The sequence below is a fragment of the Neovison vison genome, chromosome 4 (assembly GCF_020171115.1).
Source record: "Neovison vison isolate M4711 chromosome 4, ASM_NN_V1, whole genome shotgun sequence".
NCBI classification, from domain to species: domain Eukaryota; kingdom Metazoa; phylum Chordata; class Mammalia; order Carnivora; family Mustelidae; genus Neogale; species Neogale vison.
Window position 1 is genome coordinate 203,070,470 of NC_058094.1, and position 21,676 is coordinate 203,092,145.

Consider the following 21,676-nt stretch of genomic DNA (forward strand, 5'->3'; position numbering starts at 1 on the left):
GGCACTGCTGGCCCTCGCAGCAGACCGGAGCAGGTTTGCCCCTCCCCGTCTACTCCTCTCCTCCCACTTGGCCGGCCTTATATATAAGCCAGGAACCGGACAATTCTAGCCAGTCCACGGACACGCCAAGGTGGGACCGGGCTGAAGATCCGCGGAGCCGGCTCTGATGTCAAAGGACCCTGAAACCACCCCGGGGAGAACGGCCAGAGAGTGGCGGTGCACGTTGGCAGAGGCAGGCCTACCACGATGTCTTCTCAATCCATTCCTCACGAAGAGCTAGTTAGCACTGGCCACAACTTGCTACATGCCTCTAATTCTCACAATCACCTCCGTGATTAAGTGGCCATTTTACGGAGAAGTGAAGTGACTTGCCCAAGGACACAGAGCTCAGACGCAGGCAAGAGTCTATCAGTTAGGAGGCAAATCCAGGGTTTTCTGCCTCCAAGGTCCTGCTCACTACGATTTACCAAACTGTCTCATGTACACCTGGTTCTGGTGTATTTCTCTAAATCAGGGGTCTTCTTCATTTGGGAAGCACATCGAATTCTTCTACCCTCACTTCCTCTTTTCTCAGTAGTATAGTCTCACGCTCCAGAGCCTATTCCCTTAGAACGATCACAAATTGCACACGGACTAAGGGCGCGATTGACTGTCAGTCCTGACTTCGGGAACCCAGGCTCGGAGCGCTGAGCTCACGGTCTGTATCCGCTTCGGTTCCTTTAAGTATCTTAGTTCAGTGTCACAGAGAAGAACAGATTAAGTCCTCTTTGCCCCCCATCTTTCAGCCAACGCTGGGGGAAAGCCTAACTCTTGGAAGTGGGTGGAGTGGGCAGACGCGGGCCGCGCGCTTCGGGGACTGCGAGGTTCCTAATCCCTCTTCGCCTCCCCTGCTGCCCGGGCCCTTGGGCTCCACTCTACCTGCCGCAAAGGACCAGAGCCATCTGAGCCGTCCGCTTTCCCCAAGGTTCCTGCCCGGTCCGCGAGCAGAGCTTGAAAGAAATAGGAGACCGGTTCCCGACCGCGACTCCCCGCACAGCAGTCGGGCAGGGGGTGGGGGTGAGGTAGGGGGACTCCATGCAAAGGTAGGATGAACACTGTCTTCCCAAACCGCCACAAATCAGGCCTCCAAACTCTGCACACAACTAGTCCACTTTTTTGTTTGTTTTTTTCTTGGCCCGGACGCGCAGGGGGCTCCAGGAGGGGGTTCCGGCGGGCGGGGAGGCAGAGCGCGCAGGGGCCCACCCGCTTGCTCTCCCGGCGAGCGCTCGCCCCGCCGGCGGCGGCGGTGACCGTCTCTCAGGAACGTCGATCTATCGCTTCCCTTAAGGGACCTGGACCGGGAAATTTCCATTTTCTGTTTGGGGAGTAAGACATGAAAGAGATCGAGCTCTCGCTCCAAACTCCCCGCTCTGGATCTTCTACGAAACGCGTGGCGGGAGGGGCTGGGAAGGCAGGCGCTGGGCTCCGGCTCGCGGGGATCGCGCGCAAGGCCGGCTCGCTTGGCCCTTGCGCCCAGGGCCGGCCCGGGATCCCCGCGGGTTTTCGCGGCGGGTGGTTGGGGGCACGCGCCGCCCGGAGGGCAGACGGTCGCGGCAGGGGAGGCTCCGTGAGCAGCCGTGGCCGGGTGACCTTTCTCACCAAGCGCACCTTCCAGGAGCTCACGGACCCTTCACCCGAAGACTTCGCGGGCCAAGGAGGGCGACGCCGGCCCAGGCCGGGCTCTGACCGTGGGGGGCGGGGTGGGAGCCCTAAGACACTTTGCACCGGCGTTTACTGCAAAAGTAGCAGGAAATCCTTTCTGCAGAGCGAGGGACAATGAAAAAGAACTAAGGGGAATTCAAGTGGAAAAATCCGTGAACACAAGAACGACCCACAGCTGGGGATGAGAGGTTTACGTTAAGCTCTGCGTGGTTCTTTCCCTTTCCGGGAAAAGGGGTTATTATTATTTTTCTCCATGAGTTTGGAGAAACTTTCCTTTTAGACGTGTTATTTTAACAGACCCATTCCAGCTGGATATTAGACTGCATTATTTTCTCACGCAACACTTCTTAAAATGCCCAAGGGATGCACTTTTGGCCCTTCCCCCAAGGAAGGTAGAGCTTTTTCTCTACCATTTAGGAGGGTAGAGCTATTTCTTTTGAGTTAAAAATGATTTTCATTTTTTTAAAAATTGTAAGATTTGTTAGGCTTTCAATTAAATCCCTTTTAATGAACTAATACTTGAAAAATAACACTTGGCTTCCTTTAATAGACAGATGCTTGGGTATTCACCCTAACAGTTACACAGACCAATGAACAATTATTAAGTCATTTCAAGCAATTTGCAGTTATGTTGAAGAGAATTTCTGGGCAAAATCCCAAAAATGACTTTTTATTCTTTTTCAGTTACTTTATAAATTTCTCTTCATACACCTTTCTGTGGCTCAAAGGCTGGTCCACAAAGTCGTCATATACCTGTGAGCATCTCCACTTCCTCCTGCCTTTGTTGCTGTCCTCTCTGTGGAAGCCACTGGTCATTGGACTGGGGAATGGAGCTTTCAGATATCTCCTGGGCACAGAAGGGAAGGAGCAGAGAATGTTCAAATCTGGAGAGAAACTACAGGAGGCTGACCAGCAAGGAGGGCCAGTAGGCAGTTGAAATAGCTCAGATCAGCAGCAAGACCCTGCTGACCCCAAGTGCTTTCCCCTGCATATCTGAATTGGATTAGCTAGGTATTTCCTTGAGTATCTCTATATATGGCTAAGGGGGGCCATCAGTAATTCATCATTCATAGTTCAGGACAACATGGGCCAATTATTCAGAGATGAGCTATATCAAAGACACAGACATTTAGGGAAAACAAGGGTGGGTAATTTCAGAGTCTACAACCGCTTGAGCTGTGCAGCAGCAATCATGGGGAGGGTACCACTGAGTTTAGGGTAGCAGGACTGGACATCTGGCAGCCCGAAGACAGGGTGCTATTGGGTGTGAGGGCAGAGAGAGGAAAAGAGAGCATTTCAGGGCAAACTGCCTTCCCACAATACTGAGTTGGGAGACTTAGTCTCTAATCCAGGAAAGGTGAAGAAATCTCTTTTCATGTTTATCTTGTGTCATAGGGGGTCTTACCCCTAGGACCTAGATTTGAGCCCAAACCAGTATCATATAATAACTAATCAAATGGATTTTTGTGGACAAGTCCAGCTCCTAGGCATCATTTACAACACGGTCAGAGAATGAATTTGGAGGTCTAAGAAGTTGTTTCACTTCCAAAATTCCCGAACTAGAGTTTACACAAATTCAGGGATACCTCCAGTTATTCTCCATTAACTTACCTCATTTAAAAATTACTATGAATGAATGTAGTAGCACAATATGCCAGGATATTTTAGGGAAAAAATGCAAAAATTAAAATTCATAGAGAAATTATATAGTGTAATCTACTTTCAAAATTATAGCAAGAAAATACTGTGGGGGGGGGAAATAGTTAATACGTCAACTGCTAGTTAAATCACTAGCACTCCTGGTATTATTAGTTAGCACAAATTGCTAATGTTAGTAATATATGAGTACATAGTCAACATTACTTTTGCTATGGAACTATGCTTTCGTAATTATTCTTTTCAGAAGTGTTCGTGCCGATTAGGTGCAAAGCAGTGTTAGTATCTTTTACTCATCTGATTGTAAACAAAACAAAACAAAAAGGAAAAACACGGAGCCAAATTGTTGGGATGTTTGTAATACTGCAAACATTTTTTACTGCATTTAATTTATATAAGTCTAATAAATACAGAGGTGGTTTTGACCAAATACATTTTTATTGCCTGCAAGCTGTTACATTTAGAAGTAGGAGAATGCGGTATGTTGATGGCAGCACACTTAATTACCTTACGCTTTGGGATTTTTTTTTCCTAAACTTGAAAGGTATGTTCAGAATAGAACGGGACACAAGCTGACGGAGGATCTAGTCTATATTTGGTTTGGCAGTCCTTTAAGCCTGCAGATGAATTCAGAGTACTAAGAACCAAGGTTAAAGTTTTTACACACATTACAACAATGGCAAATTAACTATGAAAAAAAAACAACAAACCCTGACACATAAATGATAAACTATTAAATACACACCATTTTAACAAGGGTACAAGAGAGCTGACCGCAGTGATCAGGAGTGGTTTCTTCTCACAATATCATACTCTGAGAAATGCAGATCTCATTTCACACAGAGGACATTACTTTGATGTAATCACAGAAGAAAAAGTCAAAGCTTCTAAAAAAAAAAAACCCAAAAAATCATGTTCTAATCACAAACAAAGCCAAAGCTCATTTTAGGTCAAGCTACACTGGAGAGGCTGATCCTAAAAACAAAAACCCCCCCAAAAAAACTTGGCATTTTCCCCTTTCACTCTGCTTCCTGGTTGACTCTTTGCAAAGTGGAGCGAAATACAAGCATTTTTATTTGGTCCAGACAATCAATGTAATTACAAAGACGGGGTACAAAATAAACGGGGTCAACATCCGCCTTCCTCCTAAGCGCCAGGGTTATCAGCCTTCTTCTTCATCACTGTCTTTCATGGTGATGCCCTGAAGTCCTCCTCCTTCCGAGACAGAGGCTGTAGCCTCCTCCACCGTTAACCGCCTGTGCAGAGTATCGTAGGTCTTACTGTTCAGTGTGCCTTCCAACACACCCTGCAGTCGGAAGTCCCTGTACGTTTTCTGGAGGAAAAAGAGAGAATCTGCTTAGAGAACTTAGGGGTTGTATGTGTGGATGTCAATATGGATGTCCGTATGCATATATCCTCGGTTGGCATTTCAGAAATGATCTTGGACAAATCACTAATGGATCCCGATCCTAGCTGCCCATGTCAATCAGCTTGTTGGTGTATTTCTGGGGAGAAAATGAAATGAGACTTTGGATACTATTTTTCAAGCTAGGATCACTCTGAATAGATCAAAATGTTGTGACAGATGACAAATGAGCTTTCCTCCCAAATATTCCTGGTTGCACAGACTTTACTATTTGAATGACTTGGAACAAAGGTGAAATGATATTCACTGATGTACATTTTTTATAGGAAGGAATTCTTGGTTTTTCAGTTCCTTTAATACCAAAAACATATATTTTATAAAATGCATTAGCTTTTTGGAAGAGATGTGGATGGAGAGAGTTACTCCTATTATTGGTAAAAGAAATGTGCACTTTCAGTATTTCTGAATTATAACATTTATTATATGTACCATGGGTCAAAATATGTGTACACCTAAAAGTCTGTATGCATTCTGCCCTTTCCTTTTGAAATTCCCTTGGAATGTGTAGTGTCAGATTCTGGCACAGAGCTTCCATAGATGGGCTAATAAAACATGTATTTGTATTTTCTGTGAAAAGTATATAATTTGATGTATTATATGTCAAAAATAGGATGAACACATTAGTGTTTGTGTCGTGATCCCTAAGAACAGCGACAAGAACAACAGAATGCTGGGCTCTGTGGTACAGAAGATACATAACCTATAAATCTTCCCTTATTTCACTCATCCCCTTAACGCCAATCTTCCTCGGATATGACTTTTCTTTGGCCAACAAGACTGGTATCTTATTATTGATTTTTTAAAAGAAGATATCCATTGTATGGATGCACTTCTAAGGCTGTTTTTAATGCTATCGTTCAAAATTTTGTTTCCCGTCCTAGGTTACATTTAGAGGTCAATGGACGGGTCCTCAAGTACCAGTATCTTGTGCCGTTGTTTTGTTCTAAATGATTTCTAGTGGGCACTTTTTTTTTTGCTGTTTGCTTTATACTTCATAGATGAAGAAAGTCAAATAAGAAGAAATGTTGTACTTCCTGGCCCCATATTCTAACTCCAGTGGCGGAAAATTAACATTAAGAGATGCTTGGTTTCCCTCATCTATGGAAGGAAACTTTTAATATTCACATGGTTGAATTTTAGGTACTTATTTGTAGGAGGTAGGAAATGCTGCTGATAAGTGGCATCTTAATCCCCTTGATATACACACCTGGCTTACTAACAGACTTGGGGGAAGGAGTAAAACCATAGAAAGGACGTGGGACCCCTGGCATTTCACATATCTTCCTGTCTTCTTTACTCTGACTCATGCTCCCAGTATCATTCCAGGTTTCAGAGGTAATATGCCAAAAGCAGTACGGAAGGTGAATAACAATTTTTTTTCATTTGGATAATCACTTGTTATAAATTAAATTTATATTTGAAAAGTTCACCCCCACAGTCCACCAAAAATAAACTGAACTGTGAGAAATGTTATACACAGTATCAGATGCAGTATCTTAACCGCAAATAACAATTTGATTCAGAGACCGTTTTTTTTCTTAAATGATCAGAACTATTTTTTACTTACATTTTAAGACACCTACACCCCATCACCCTCATATTCTCTTTCTAAGCTCTTTCTAAGCTTATTATGATTAAGGTGGTACTCTTTTATAACCAAAACTTACGTAATTTGCATCAAAACCCATCGAAATAGCTCTGCAGGGCAAGTTTTGTCCCGAAAATCTGGTAACTGATATACATGGTATTATTACCACAGATTTGTGTGCAAGGCTGTAACTGTTTAATAGTTTGATTAAAAATATAACTAGTCCACAAAATATTCACGTACAGATAATGCATTGGACACAAAGTATGATTGTTCTGCTGATAATCATACCCCGAGTTTGTGAGTCCTACTTTCTTATTATTAGAACTGACTTTCCTTAGACTTAGCTTAATCGTCAGTATGTTGGTGAGGGCGTATTTGTATTGTGGATTTACAGTCCTGAAAGCTTTCTAATTGACATGTTGTTAGGACTCTACTTCCTTATTTTATCACCAGGCAATAAGCAGTTAGGGGAGCGGCAGGACAGGTACCCCTGCTATCTCCTCTCTTTTTAGGATTCATAAAATGTTATTGACTTTGGGACATCCTCTGTGGCTGCCAGTGAAGGTCTGCTAGGTCCTACTTAAGACAAGGGCCTGCCATGGGGGTGCTGCTCACTTGTCTTCTTTTTCTTAGTAAAAGAGGCAGCTGGGGCGCCTAGGTGGCTCAGTGGGTTAAAGCCTCTGCCTTAGGCGTGGGTCCTGATCCCAGGACTCTGGGATCAAGCCCCACATTGGGATTTCTGCTTGGCGGGGAGCCTGCTTCCTCCCCTCTTTCTGCCTGCTTCTCTGACTACTTGTGATCTCTGTCTGTCAAATAAATAAATAAAATCTTAAAAAAAAAAAAAAGAGGCAGCTGATGTATGTTCACTGCTTTTAAACATCATATGGCCACTAGGGAGAACGCAAATCCATCAGTCATTTTGATTTCTGGAGGAGTCTATTTTTCTCCCTTCCTCAATGCCTCATTCTGATGTTAAAACCTTGTGGATAATTTCTTAGTCCTAAACTCTTTGTGAAACTCTTAGGGGAGTTTGTTTTTTCTTAGCGAACAACATGAATGAACTGATTACTATCTAAGCGCCTTTGTGGGGCCAAGCTGGCTGTCACAGACAGCTTGATGGCATCTGTGGGCACAGATGTCTCCGGTGGGCACAGAAGATTGACTATGCCTGCGGAGTAGTAAGGACGAGATTGCCAGAGTTGGGCAGCCCGGCTCCCGCATGGGATGCCCTGCTGTGTGGTAACATGCCGGCTTACTCTAGGTGATATGAATGGGAGGAAAGCCTATGCAGGGACCTTCACCACTGCACACATTGCTCTTTAACAGCTTCTTAAATTCACTGAGAAATGAACATTATAAATAACCATATAGGTTCTGAAGAATTATAAATCTATGTATGAAATTGGCTAAAGTCTGTTTACATTCAAAGTAGGAAAAGGAACAATTAAAACATTAAATTATTAATTCATCCTGATTTTCACTGTGAAATAATAACTTTTAATTATTAAATAAAGCTCTATGATTTGATTAGGTGTATCAGGCAAAGAAAGCATTTTGAGTCTGGAGACCTGCTTGTGAAAAACAAAGCATGGAAACTCAAACATACTCATGAAACTTATTTTCATATTTATCAGTCTTGACTACTGGTAGCCCATAATGAAGACTATGTTAAGATAAGATAAGCCGATTGGCTTAGAGTACAATGGAAATGTCACCGTATAGTTCATGACATTGCCATTTTATTCTGCTAAAATATTCATTGCTGCTTGATCTTTAATTGTAATGACAATATGAATATGAGAAAAGGAATAACTTCGAAAGAAACAGATGATGGGCTGGTAAACAACGGAGACTTTTATTCTGAAAACAGAGAACTTAACAATCTATCAACGAATGTCAATGAGCTGACTAGGTCCTTTCTGAAAAATATGGCTAATTGTAAGGGTAAGCAGTTTATCCCAATATTAGTCACAGTACAGACTGCAACCTTAACATACACAGATATATAGAAGGTATACCACAGATAACCCGGATTCTCTTTGATGACAAACAAACTTCATTTGGAAGCTCTCCAAGTCACATTTATAGAAACAAGGAAGAAACACTGCAGAAATGAAGGCAAATATGAATGGATGATAGTGTGCTTTCAGTTTCTTTGTAAAATAAATAACACCTGGTAAGAACAGCTCTGGACCAAAGACATTCTGTCCAATGAAATGCAGTATGTTTAGTAGTATTAAAAATGAGTGGGTGGCTATCATTTTACTTGTTATTTATGACTAATCGTGATTGCTATTACCGTGACATGACGGGTCTGGTTTTATGTTCCAGTGGACAGGCCGATTTCTCACTTAAGAACAGAATTTTCCTATTTATGGTTCTTTCTAATTTGTGATAACCTGTGTGGCTATGGCACAGAAGAACTTGTATTCTAATTAAAATGTAGGAATCAGAGAATGCTGGAGAATATTTTAACGTGGATAAAACTTAATGATGCAATGCAATAATAGTTCTTCTCCTACTCTAACATCAGAATCATCTGGCGGGCTTGTTAACATACAGATTGCTAGTTTCTCATTCAGTAGGTCTGGGGTGGGGTCCGGAAATTTGCATGCCTGACAAGTTCCCAGGTGATACTGATAACAGTAGGTCAGGAATGACATTAAGAACCATTGAGTGTGTGTGTGTGTCATATATGTACATACATACACATAAATATAAACATATATATATGCCTATTAGACATATATATATATGGGCACATATATATACAGATCTGGATCTATACATATGGTATATATATCCCATTCAATAAATGACACTAAAATGGAAGTGAAGGTCATCTTTTTTTCTTGAAGGTCATCTTTTTAAAAGAACAGCTGACTCTCAATAACTTAGAGTTATGTTTTTAGGCATAAGGTAGGATTTGCCTCAATTTTAAGAAAAAGTTATACTTGTGGCAAATTCTGTGTTTCCACTAGAATTTACAAAGTGTGAAAAATCATGTTAAATAAATATATTATTTTAAAGTCCTTACTTCCTAAATAACCGTAACTGTTATTTAACTGTTAACTGTAGCTGTTAACGTTTTCTTTCAAAGAGCAAATGTCAAAATGGCCTTGCTTAAGTGATGTGACACCTGTTGGTTGTCTGGGATCAAACTGATGATCAAACTGATCATCTCTTACGTGTGAGATGGGGCGTGCTTCCAAAGGAAGTCAGGCAGTGACTGTGTGACTTTCGTGTCAGGATATGACTCTCCTTATGCTGTGGGTAAATAACATTCAAAACATTCAAAAGCCTTCATAGATATATGATCCTAATAAATATGAAGGAAATGTATTAGGAGAAAGTATTTCTATAATCAAGAAAATTAATACCAAATTCCTGTGGACCTACTACAATCAGGTAAATGTGTCTGAGGCTTTCTGTACATTATCTTAAAATGTGATTACTGGACCAAATATATTTCATTAGGGAAGAAAAGAACGATCAGCATTGACTTAATAATTTAACTGAAAATGTAAGTGAAGAGTAGCCTGTCATTGCCGACAGTGATGTTTTTAAATACTTATATCCACCCAGTTACATCAAACACCATTTTTTTTTTTGTATGTCAATATCTAGCCATTACCCTTCATAGCTTGGTGGGCAATTCACATCCAAACACATTTTGTTTACCTTCACAATCTTGATGAGCGTCTTCAGTTGGTAAATATGAAGCTGAAGGTCTAATCTATCAGCCAACCAGACACAAATGACTTTCATGGAACTGCTGTACCATTGCTGGAAAGAAGGATGGGGGCAGAGGGGAGGAGAACAAAAACAGAAAAACAGCCTCTGCAGTATTCATGTAACAGATTCGGTAATGAGGGGGTAATGACACACTCTGGAATGACCACAGATCAGCACTTGAAGTCAATAATGCTATAATTTCCTGTTAACAGAATTGTATGTTTTGCTAGAAAATCTGCTACGTTGACCTGGGCTGTTCTCTACATGAATTAACATGAGTCTTTCAGCCGGAACATATTCATGGGAAACCGTGTTCCCGCACTTGTAGCCTAGTGGCCTGCTTTGTAATCTGTAGGTAACAAAGGGCACTAAATACACGTTACGGGTTGAATGGGCTCCCGAACAGCAGGACGAAGCAGGTGAATTATTTTCGGAGGGAAATTTCTTATTAGCCTGTATATTATGTAAAAATCGAAGAGTGGATGCGTTATGCCATGACACACGCAGTCAGTACCCAGAAATAACAGGCTAGAGAAGCGACGGAAAGCCCTGCCTCAGCTTAGGAGCCAGGGATCTGCAATCACACCCCTACCTACTAGTGGTTGCGGAGTATTTGCCAAGATGTTTTAAAACCACCTAAAATAAAGATTTTGGACCTTAGGAAGGCACTTTATCAGGAGGGAATTGCTGTCTATCAGAAACGAAAAGAAGAGGTCAGTTGACTAAATCGTGGAAGAACTGGTTTCATTTTGCTAGTGTTTTTGGAGGGTTCCTATTTTTTTCTTCTTTATTCCCACTCTTCGGAGGGGAAAATCAAAATTCTTCTCATGTAATTTCCTGCTCCTAGGTAATGTCTAGGAGTATAGTAAAATAAGACTTTTTTGTTGTTGTTGTTGTTTGTTTTTTTAAAAAGGGCTATCTACCATTAGCGGTAGCATTTTAAGGGATTCGCCACTCCATGCTAGAGCTAGGTTTGGGTAATACTGTAAAAATAATAATGCTCCTCATTCAGATAACCTTGAGAAAGAGCAAAGTCCATTCAGCTTGTAGGAAATGACAAGAGTTTTTGGAAAGAGAAGGGATTTTGAGTCCCTTTTGTATACAGAAATATAGTGACACTAGAGGTCATGAACATGGGATGCGTGTCTGTTTAGGTATACAAATACAGGAAAAAATTCTTAAAAAATATTTTTCTTCCATAATTAAATAGTAAATTCAATTGTTAAGAGAAATCTTATTTGCTACGAGTAAGTATGAAATTCATCTGGACTTGTATCTAACATTGTTCTGATAAAATTTAGTATAAGAAATGGTATTTTAAGCCTAAATGAAACATGAATCAGTGTTACATTTCATAAGACTTATTTCTATTAATTTGTTAGTACACTGAACATACATACATAAAATGAGATAAGCTAATTAAAAGGAATAACTGATTTGCTAAACATTATGATAGCACATGGATGAATGAAAATTCCAGGTTTTTAAAATGTGAGATAGGCTATGATTGTTTAAAAAAATGTTATTCATGTACCTAATTTTGCTCTTTCCTAAAGGTTGTTTTCTTAATTTTCTGGACATTATAAAATATCAGAAACAAGTTTTACAAAAATAAGATATACCCTTAAATTCTTAAAAAAAAATTGCTAATGAAGTCATGACACAGTAATTGCCAATGGTATTTCAATCCTATACTTCCCTATTTCAAATTATGTATAGTCTCAACCTCTTGAGTTCTATTTTAATATAGGTAAACACTCTTGGGTATTGGTGATAGCAAATATGAGATACTAAGTTAAGACTCTCACCCTATACCAGTCTCCAGATAATTTGAAAGCTAAAATGCAGTCATCATGGTTATGACTCTTAAATTATAACCCTTCTGTAAGAGATAATTTTTTTTTGTTGGGGAGCAAAATATGATATATGAAGTCTAGCATACCTTACTAGTTAATCTGTCTGTTAGATTATAAAGTTACTATATCTATTATAAGTTGTATGAATTTGGGGGAAATGAAAACACTTTCTGAGAATTTCTCCATATGCACCTTTATGTTTTTAAAAAAATCTTTACACAATTTAAAGTTAACTCCTTTTCCCATTACACATGATACTTCTGATTAAGTGATAATCAAAAGGACATCTAATGTAACATTGAAATTTATTATTAACAGCATGTCTTTAACACAATGCCAAAATTGTAATTTTAGAGAAAAATCAACTGGGGATAAAATGATCGTAAGTTAACTATAAAAACAGAGAAGAAAAGAGAACCATTGTGAAGTAAAAACTTCAGCTACTTAACCATCATCTTAGTTTGAAAGGCAACCAATTACTTGATAAGGAAAGTTCTATAAGAAAAATTATTCTTTTCAGGTAAAAATGCATATTTCTTGGTTCCCGAGGCAAAGCATTTTGAGGATTTTCAGCTAAATCAGGTAATTAAGGGAAAGCAGCACTTTAGCTCAGAGTTTATGTTGTTACTAACAACAGCACAAAACCCACTAGGACTGTTTCTTTCTTGTATATGGTGAAAGAGACACACAAACACAGCCATACACACTCCATGCAAACAAATAAGCAAAGAAACACAACCGCCGAAAAGAAATCTCCAGCACTTTCCTATTTCTGGTGCTGGAATTGATATGTTCCTCTTTTGGATGCTGGCATATGGTAGGTTCCTTTTTTTTTTTTTTTTTCCATCTTAACACAAAACTCACAGGTAGATCCGCTTCATTTTCACCCACCCAAGCAAAAGCAACCTCCCCAACACAAAGGAGAGGAAAAAAAAAAAAAAAAAAAAAGAAAAGAAAAGAAAAAAAAAAGAAACATTCAAAAGGGCGAATGTGCAGGAAAGTCTGAATGTTAGCAAATGTCCTTTCATTTCGGGAAAAGTGAACTTTATAAAACAATCTGGTTGACCATTCACTTTTTCCCTTTGGGGGAATGACAAGGAAGGGGCACTGCAGATTGCACTGAAGTCATGGGTATGGCATTACCGCTTCATTCTTTGCTTTGGTCTACTTAGGAAGAAAGCAGTAAGTGTATATTCTACAACCCCCCCCCACATCAATCCATGACAGCAGCCTAGCACTTTAACAAAAAAAATATATATTTTTTTCTTCTTTTTGTGGTTCATTCAACTCCTGTAAGGGCATGCATTACTCACTTCATTTTCTTGAGATATTTCTTTTAAAGCAAAAATAAAAGAAAAGGAAAGGCTAGGGTTGACTCTGTGAGACCCCTGTATTTATTCACACTTATTGTGCATGACTGTAGACTGGTAAATCATATTAGCAGCCCGTCTCCCCATCAAGCTGCTACTTGCTTTCCAGCCCTGGGAAGGTTCAACAAATCAACAGGAGCACGGAAAACAGAACATCAGTCTAATCTAGTGTTTAAGGTGAAGTTTTCAAACCCAATCTAAGAAGATCTTTAGAGCAAGCAACAAGCTGAAGGGCTCAGAAGGTGGTATTGACAATGAAAGAGTGTTGAAATATTGAGAAGCGTAGCACTTGTGCATTTTTAATAACAAGAGGGTCAACAAGGACACAGCTCCCTCAGTGCCAGGAGTTGCCACTGACTATGGAAATTGCCACACCAGGGCTATAAACGCTCGCAGTTCATCAGCTTTCTTAAACAGTTCATCAGCTTTCTTAAACACCCTGAACCCCCTCAGTGGACCTTTAGTCTTGAATTAACAAACCAAAGCAATGAAAGAGGGTGCAGTCTGAATGGCTGGCATTGATCCCCGACTGTGTGAGCACTGCTACAGGCCCTGAAAAACTCTCTCCATTGTCAATAGAAATTGACAAACCTCCTCTCCTAAATAGTGCAGCTGAGCCGGGCGGGATCCACGCAGCTGTAAAGGGCTCTGCTCTTGGGGCCAGGGAGCACTAACAATGGACCAAGCATGAGCTCTTTGTCAGTCCCGGACTCGGCAATTTTCTAACAAGGATTAAAGTTGTTTCTCTGCGGTGCCGGTGAAAAGAGATTTAGCAACATACCGTGCTTTCTTCGTGCAAGTTAAAGAGAAGTAGTTAAGGAATTTCATTATTCCGTTGACTAGGGGAAATATAAAACAAATATATTAAATACGCACAACTCCCTTTTCTGCCTAATTTATGATGTTTTTGAGGATGATTCAATTAAATAAAAGACTCGCTGCCTGGAAACAAGCGCTTCCCATTTATTTTGGAAATTTTGTTTTTAAAAAGTCCAGCTGCTGGCCACCGGGAATGAGGTCTCAATACGTACTAATGCACAATGCCTTTAGACCCTCTGTGGCTGATATTCCTAAATCTGAATCACGAGACCACATAGGGTTTATATATCACGGCTGCTTCAAGCAAATGATTTCTGTCAGAATGTGGCTTCTGATGATGATGGCAAGGCAGAAATAGCTGCTTTGCTAGGAACAAATCTGTGATAAATTTTCTGCTTAACTGTTTAGCTTTTTATTGATTATGAATTGGTACAACTAGTTGATATATTTTCATTCTTCTCCAGCTATGCTTAACTCAATAGGTGAACAACAGAAAAAAAAAAAAAAAAACTAAAACCACAAAAACCCAGAAAACAATCCAACACTTTTTAGTGCACTAAGATCTGGAATGGCTCAATTTCCATAGTCTATTTCTTCATTTATTTCAAGGGAAGCTGTCTGTTTTAGAAGTGTTGAAGAACCAAGTTGAAGTGAAATGCCATCTGGAAAAGGTCATCTTAGGAAACTACCTTTCAGATGCTAGGTTGATTCGTATTAAGGAACAAATAACATTTTGAAATGCTGAAGGTTGACTTGATAAAAGCATTCTTTAAGATCATTTTGTAGCTTTGGAGAGTGACAAAATATTTAGAAACATTAATGCCCTACAGTTTCACCAGTATATTAAAAAGTAAATGCAAATGTTTCATTGTACATTGTGTGTTCCTTTTGTCGGCAGCATGTCTATTCCACATAGCTAAACCTGTGGCCAGTCACTTCCCATTTCCAAACACTAAAACGCAAATTTTATATTAATGGTAAATTTGAAACAGTAGCACCAACATCCCTACCCCCCCACCCCCGACCCTTCATGAAGTATCTCAGAAATGATGCTATGTGTTTCCATAAAACAGACTCCCGAAACACAAGCATCTATAAAGTTTTAAGTGTGCTTTTTTTGTGGGCTTGGAATAGGAGTAAGGGCTACATTTCAGGAAAACTGAAACCAGTGTATTACGGTTAGAAATATAGGAAGTGTTCGACCCAACCTATACCTATCAACATTCCCAGCTACACCCAGAGCCTGGTTCATGCTGCAAGGACAGACCTGCCTCTGAACATGGCAGCTGAGGGCTGACTGTCCACACAGCGGAGAAGGACATCAACATAGAAGCTGAGAGGGCAGAATGGCCAACACCTTTTTTGTGGCTAGTTGACTGACTGAGCCTGCCCAAGCTTCTTCTCTCAGTTTTCTCTTCTGTCAGATGAAGGATAGATGAGGTGAATCTAACTTTTAACTAAGATTTTCATGTTCTCCAGAAATACTATGATATTAGATTTAATTATCAGAATAAATGGCATGATTAGAACCGATATAGCCTGTGATTGTTGTAAGAATGAACTGCAGGGAAAAGCCAAACTATCACACCTTTTCCCTTTTTCATGGTGCTTAAATACAGCTTTCTTGGGGGAAAAAAAAAAGAAAAAAGAAAAGAAAAAAGAAAAGAAATTTAAAAAAAAAGAAAAGAAAAAGAAAGCTAGAGTTCCAGAACTTTCTATCACTTGTTATTTTGTCTGTTTTTAACTTATTCATTTTGGCCTTTTTAAAAAAAGATATTTATTTATTTATTTATTTATTTTATTGTTTGTTTATTTATTTATTTATTTGTGCGCACGTGCACATAAGCAGGGGGAGTGGCAGGCAGAGGGAGATGGAGAAGCAGGTTCCTCACTGAGCGCGGAGCCTGACATGGGACTTGATCCCAGAACCCTGGCGTTCATGACCTGAGCCAAAGGCAGATGCTTAACTGACTGAGCCACCCACATGCCCTCATTTTGGCTTTTTAATGAAGAACAAATACAATGTAAAAATGAAACAATCACGTGTCATGAGGAATGAATGAGATTCCTAATGAACTGTAAGGTGCAGTTTTCATGTAATTATTTTTATGGATTCTGATATACTTGTTAAGTCTTCCCTGGGAAATTTAAGTTCATCAGTTAAAATTTCATTTAATTCTTAAAACAACTAGGGGTGCCTGGGTGGCTCAGTTGGTTAAGGGTCTGCCTTTGGCTCAGGTTGTGATCCCGGGGTTCTGGGATTGACCCCTGAGTGGGGCTCCCCACTCAGTGGGGAAACTGCTCTCTGCCTCTCCCCCTGCTTGTGCTCTGTCTCGCTCTCAAATAAATAAATAAAATTTAAAAATAAAATTATTCTCACAACAACCTTCATGAGATGGCTATTATTCCCATGTTGCATATGTGGAAACTGAGTTTATATGGGTGGAAAACTGAGTTTAGATAAAGCATGTTAGTCAGGTTTATACACTAAGGATAAGTGGGATTTATATTTTATAACTTATTTATAAGACATAATTTTTTATCTTATATCCATTCTTTAAAGTCTGTACTTATGACTGCTAGGTTTATTCCATTTCCTTCTAGAAACCAGAAGTCAATAAAATCAAGATTCTTTAAGGGTAGTTCCTTACTTCCAGCAGACAACTAAGAAATCTGTATTCATTATTCTTGGGGGTTCCTGATAGTCTTGAAACACAGGACTGTGAAGTAAACAGGAAATTGCTTATTGTTTCAAAGAAGTCTATCACATTTGCTAGCAAGTTAAAACAATCTACATTTCCAAAGACCAAAGATATTGGTAAACCTAATAATATGTAATGCAAATAAATTCTTTCAAGAATCATACTCTGTTAGGATAACCAGCCAAATGGCCCTTGCGCTATGCCATTTTCACCTATCTCATTCTTAAGATTTTTTTCAAAAAATCTTGAGCCCAGCGTGGGGCTCAAACACATGACCCTAGGATCAAGAGTCTAACGTGCTGAGCCAGCCAGGTGCCCCTCATTCTTAAGATGCTTCAAAGTGCTATACACTTTAATGCTTAGGAATACTGGGAAGGGTTCTTTTTTTCAACTGTAACAAAACAATGCAAGGTGGGAAAGAAATCCTCGGTTCATTCATAAGGGGGCTCGATCTATATATACTACTTTCATCATTTTTTTTTTTAAACATTGAACCGAAGAGCATTTGATTCATGTTTTCTTTTTCCATGTTCAATAACCTCATACTCAGGGTGGTTTTCATTTTCTACCTCTATCAGGAAGTCTGCAAAGGAGAGTTTATGAGTGCTTTGATGTCTGTTAAGAAAATGCAGAAAGTGCTAATAACACAGGAGGATTGACATACAGTAGGATAGTAGGTACCTAGTATATTTGTTGAATGCTGAAAAAGCTTTCCTATTCTTGAAGTTCAATACTTCTGCTCCCACACTTTCTCTTTTAAACAAAAATGTAGGGGTGCCTGGCCAGCTCAGTCAGTAGAACAGCTGACTTTCTTGATCTCAGAGTCATGAGTTTGAGCCCTACATTGGGAGTAGAGATTACTTTTAAAAACCTGGGAGACAAACCATAAGAGACTCTTAATCTCACAAAACAAACTGAGGGTTGGGGCGGGGTGGGAGTGGTAGGGAGATGGTATTTGGGTATGGACATTGGGGAGGGTATATGCTATGGTGAGTGCTGTGAAGTGTGTAAACCTGACAATTCGTAGATCTGTATCCCAGTGCAAATAATACATTATACATTAATGAAAATAATAATAAAAAAAGTTCAGTAAAAAGCAAAAACAACAACAACAAAAAACTGACAAAAAAAATGTATAAATACCAAGCTATTTCTAGGTGAGTTAGATCCTGTTCAGTTACAAAACAGAGTAAGTTACAGAGCAGGATAAATTCCGTAAAGTGGGAGTTGTAGAAGCTCTTTCCTGCTACTATTTCATTCATCCAAAATTCCTGTCATTCCAAAATGTCCTGAAAATAATATTATTAAGCTAGCCTCTCTTTACCTCCACTACACTGTTCTGGGGCACCTGGGTAGCTCAGTCAGTTGAGTGTCTGACTTTTAGTTTCTGCTCAGATCATGATCTCAGGGTCCCAGGATCTGGGGCTCTGTGCTCAGCAGGGAGTCTGCCTCCTCCCTCTCCCTCTGCCCCTCCCCATCCTTCCCCTCACTGATGAGCATGCTCTCTCCCCCAAATAAATAAATCTTTAAAATCAAACAAAATCAACACTGCCCTTTATTATTAATGATTATCAAGCAGGTAAGTGCCTCTGTCGTTTTATTCTGGGAGTTTTCAGCTGGTGTTAAAAAGATTATAAGTGAGGCACCAGGGTGGCTCAGTGGGTTAAAGCCTCTGCCTTCAGCTCAGGTCATGATCCCAGGGTCCTGGGATCGAGCCCTGAGTCAAGTCGGGCTCTCTGCTCGGCGGGGAGCCTGCCTCCCCCCGCCCCCCCCGCCTCCCTCTCTGCCTACTTGTGATTTCTGTCTGTCAAATAAATAAATAAAATCTTTAAAAAAAATTATAAGTGAAAATTTCAGATAATCAGTTGTTCTCCCTCTCTACTACTTCGTGACAAATGATGGGATGTGGGCTGGTTTGACTAATTTTTTGACTAAAATGACTAATCCCAGTTATTGGTTTGGCCAATCTCGGCGGTCAGTCCAGTTATCACTGTTGTGGAGAGCGGTCTGGGCCCCATCGCCACTGCGTGGTTCATGTGGGCACAATGACCTTTTCATCATGTTGAATGACTCATGTTAAACACTATATATAAAATTTTGGTCAATATTGCATCTAAATTCATACATAGGATCTGAATAAAGATAAATCAGGGGCGCCTGGGTGGCTCAGTGGGTTAAGCCGCTGCCTTCGGCTCAGGTCATGATCTCAGGGTCCTGGGATCGAGCCCCGCATCGGGCTCTCTGCTCAGCGGGGAGCCTGCTTCCTCCTCTCTCTCTGCCTGCCTCTCTGCCTACTTGTGGTCTCTGTCAAATAAAATGAATAAAATCTTTTAAAAAAAAAAATCAGACTCCTGGCATGGTTATTGAATGGCACAGTTTGAGAGAAAATCTAGGCCTGAGAATTAACTAATAGCTGGTCTTCCTGTTTCAGTTTCCTTATAAAAATGGAGAACAATCATTCCCAAATTACTTTTTGAGAGTGCTGGAAGGACTGAACTAACTAGCTACCATTCTGTCTCCACCTCATGGCCCATGCCCATAGGATCCATTCTCCATAAGCTGACTGATGGGCTCCTCTGCTCAATGTTGGGTTTCTCTAAATCTAGGATTTCTGGGCATGTCAGTCCCTCCGCCTAGACTTTTATCCTGAGGTATGTTTCCTGGCCAGATCTATGTCCACCTTCGAGATTCATTTCAACCACTATTTCTGCTAGGAAGCCCCTACTATCTCTTATTAGGCAGAATCAGATGCTCCCATATTTTCTGCGCCTCGAACTCTGTAAGGCAGCTATGAAAATATTGTATGGTGTGCTGGTACGGCTGTAAAGGACGGGAAGCAACCAAGGATTATTTTTATTGCTATCTCCAGCCCTTAGCAGATTGGCACATATCATGAATTGCCTATTTGCTTTTAAATATTTGGAGACAGTGGGGCGCCTGGGTGGCCCCATGGGTTAAAGTCTCTGCCTTTGGCTCAGGTCATGATCCAGGGTGCTAGGATTGAGCCCCACATTGGGCTCTCTATTCAGCATGGAGCCCACTTCCTCCTCTCTCTGCCTGCCTCTCTGCCTACTTGTGATCTCTGTCTGTCAAATAAATAAATAAAAATCTTAAAAAAAAATATTGGAGACAGAAAGTACTGCATGTATGATAATGACAGCGCTTTTTTTTTTTTTTAAACATAGAGAGGAAAGAAGAGTATGAGAGTCAGGTTGTTGACTCGATTCACATGTTTCAGTAATAGAAAAAAATAGTTGAATAGATGTGAAAGTTGTAGAAATCACCAAAAGATAAAGAAATTGAACATAGGACCTAAACAGAGCTTTAAATATGGCAGTCTGATTTCATTTTAAGGGATGAATTGAATAAAGGAGAATGTGCCCCAGGTCTAGGTCATACATCAGTGTCCACATACATAGTCTTACACATAAAGACATAATACTACGTGCTCAGATGTTGATGTGCTCAGCTCTGTCACGTGAGCAGGGAGCTGGCTCTCCAGCATATGCTTAGGGGCACTGGTCCCCACTCCTGGGGGTTATCTAAGGCTGTGGGGGAATATCTGGAATAGGGCTGGCAGTGCTGCCTGTGAATTTTCACCGCCAAGTGACATGTCCTGCGTGACTTCTATACTTGAGCTTTTTTTTTTTTTTTAAATGCAGAAAAATATCACCGTTGTGGCATTGTTCACTTCAGTCCAAGGGCACAAGAGAACTCTCCTGGGATTTGAAATAAGCCTGGCTTTGAGCAAGGAACCCATGAAGGGTAGAAAGGGAGAGCATACCTTCCCCTTTACATTACCTCGTAGTCATGGAGCTAGGTACAAACCTTGCATTGGCCCTAACTTTTGGCAAGTTTCCAATCTTCCATCTGAAACAGACAGACAAATAAATGAATTTTATGATCACTGTTACCCCTTTTGAAAAGGAATTAGATTTTACTTCTCCATAATACACCCATTTGAAAGAAAATATGTTCATATCTATTCCATAGTCGAAAATGTAAAGCATTTTAATGAGAAGTTCACTTTTTTGGTAGTCCCATTTGATCATAAGATTGTAAGTTCCCTTAAATCAGGGACTTGGTATATCTTCTTTGATGTTGCCACATAGTGTGTGGCCTCTATGGAATAAATATTGGCTGGATGAAAAATGGTTAATAAGGGGAGTTTCAATTTCCTATTTTATTATTATTATTTTTAAGATTTTATTTATTTATTTGACAGAGAGAGAGATCACAAGTAGGCAGAGAGGCAGGCAGAGAGATGGGGGGAAGCAGGCTCCCCACTGAGCGCACACAGCCCGATGCTGGGCTCGATCCCAGGACCCTGGGATCATGACCTGAGCTGAAGGCAGAGGCTTAACCCACTGAGCCACCCAGGCGCCCTCAATTTCCTATTTTAATTAGAATCCATTGTCCCCGTGACAGAGATACCCAACTCTGTGGGACAAAACAATACCAAACCTTTTTACCCCAACATTTCCCACCAGGCTTTACACATAGAAATTGAACAGTGAATTGGAGGTTTCCTTATGCATCTAAAACATCAACTGGGGGCGCCTGGGTGGCTCAGTGGGTCAAGCCTCTGCCTTCAGCTCGGGTCATGATCCCAGGGTCCTGGGATCAAGCGGCACATTGGCTCTCTGCCCAGTGGGGAGCCTGCTTCCCCCCTCTCTCTGCCTACTTATGATCTCTGTCTGTCAAATAAATAAATAAGATCTTTTTAAAAAAATGTTTAAAAAAAATCAACGGAATGGACATTCTCCAACAATAAACAAATACATTATTTGCATACAGTGCAGGCAGTTAACTGAGGGGAA

The 21,676-nt window shown here is 40.4% G+C and overlaps 1 protein-coding gene across 19 annotated transcripts in view; it reads right to left on the reverse strand.

Moving 5' to 3' along the window:
• Nucleotides 1–3,709: 3,709 nt before the first annotated feature.
• The window catches only part of CADPS2 (calcium dependent secretion activator 2), a 532,394-nt gene continuing 514,427 nt past the window's right edge, over nucleotides 3,710–21,676 (reverse strand). For all 19 annotated transcript variants that reach the window (XM_044246482.1, XM_044246480.1, XM_044246471.1 and 16 more), the window contains 2 exons: nucleotides 10,056–10,160; nucleotides 3,710–4,690 (listed from right to left, as the gene is read on the reverse strand). In XM_044246482.1, coding sequence (XP_044102417.1) covers nucleotides 4,520–4,690; nucleotides 10,056–10,160 — 276 coding nt within the window. In that variant the 3' untranslated portion in view covers nucleotides 3,710–4,519. The remainder of the gene's footprint in view (nucleotides 4,691–10,055; nucleotides 10,161–21,676) is intronic.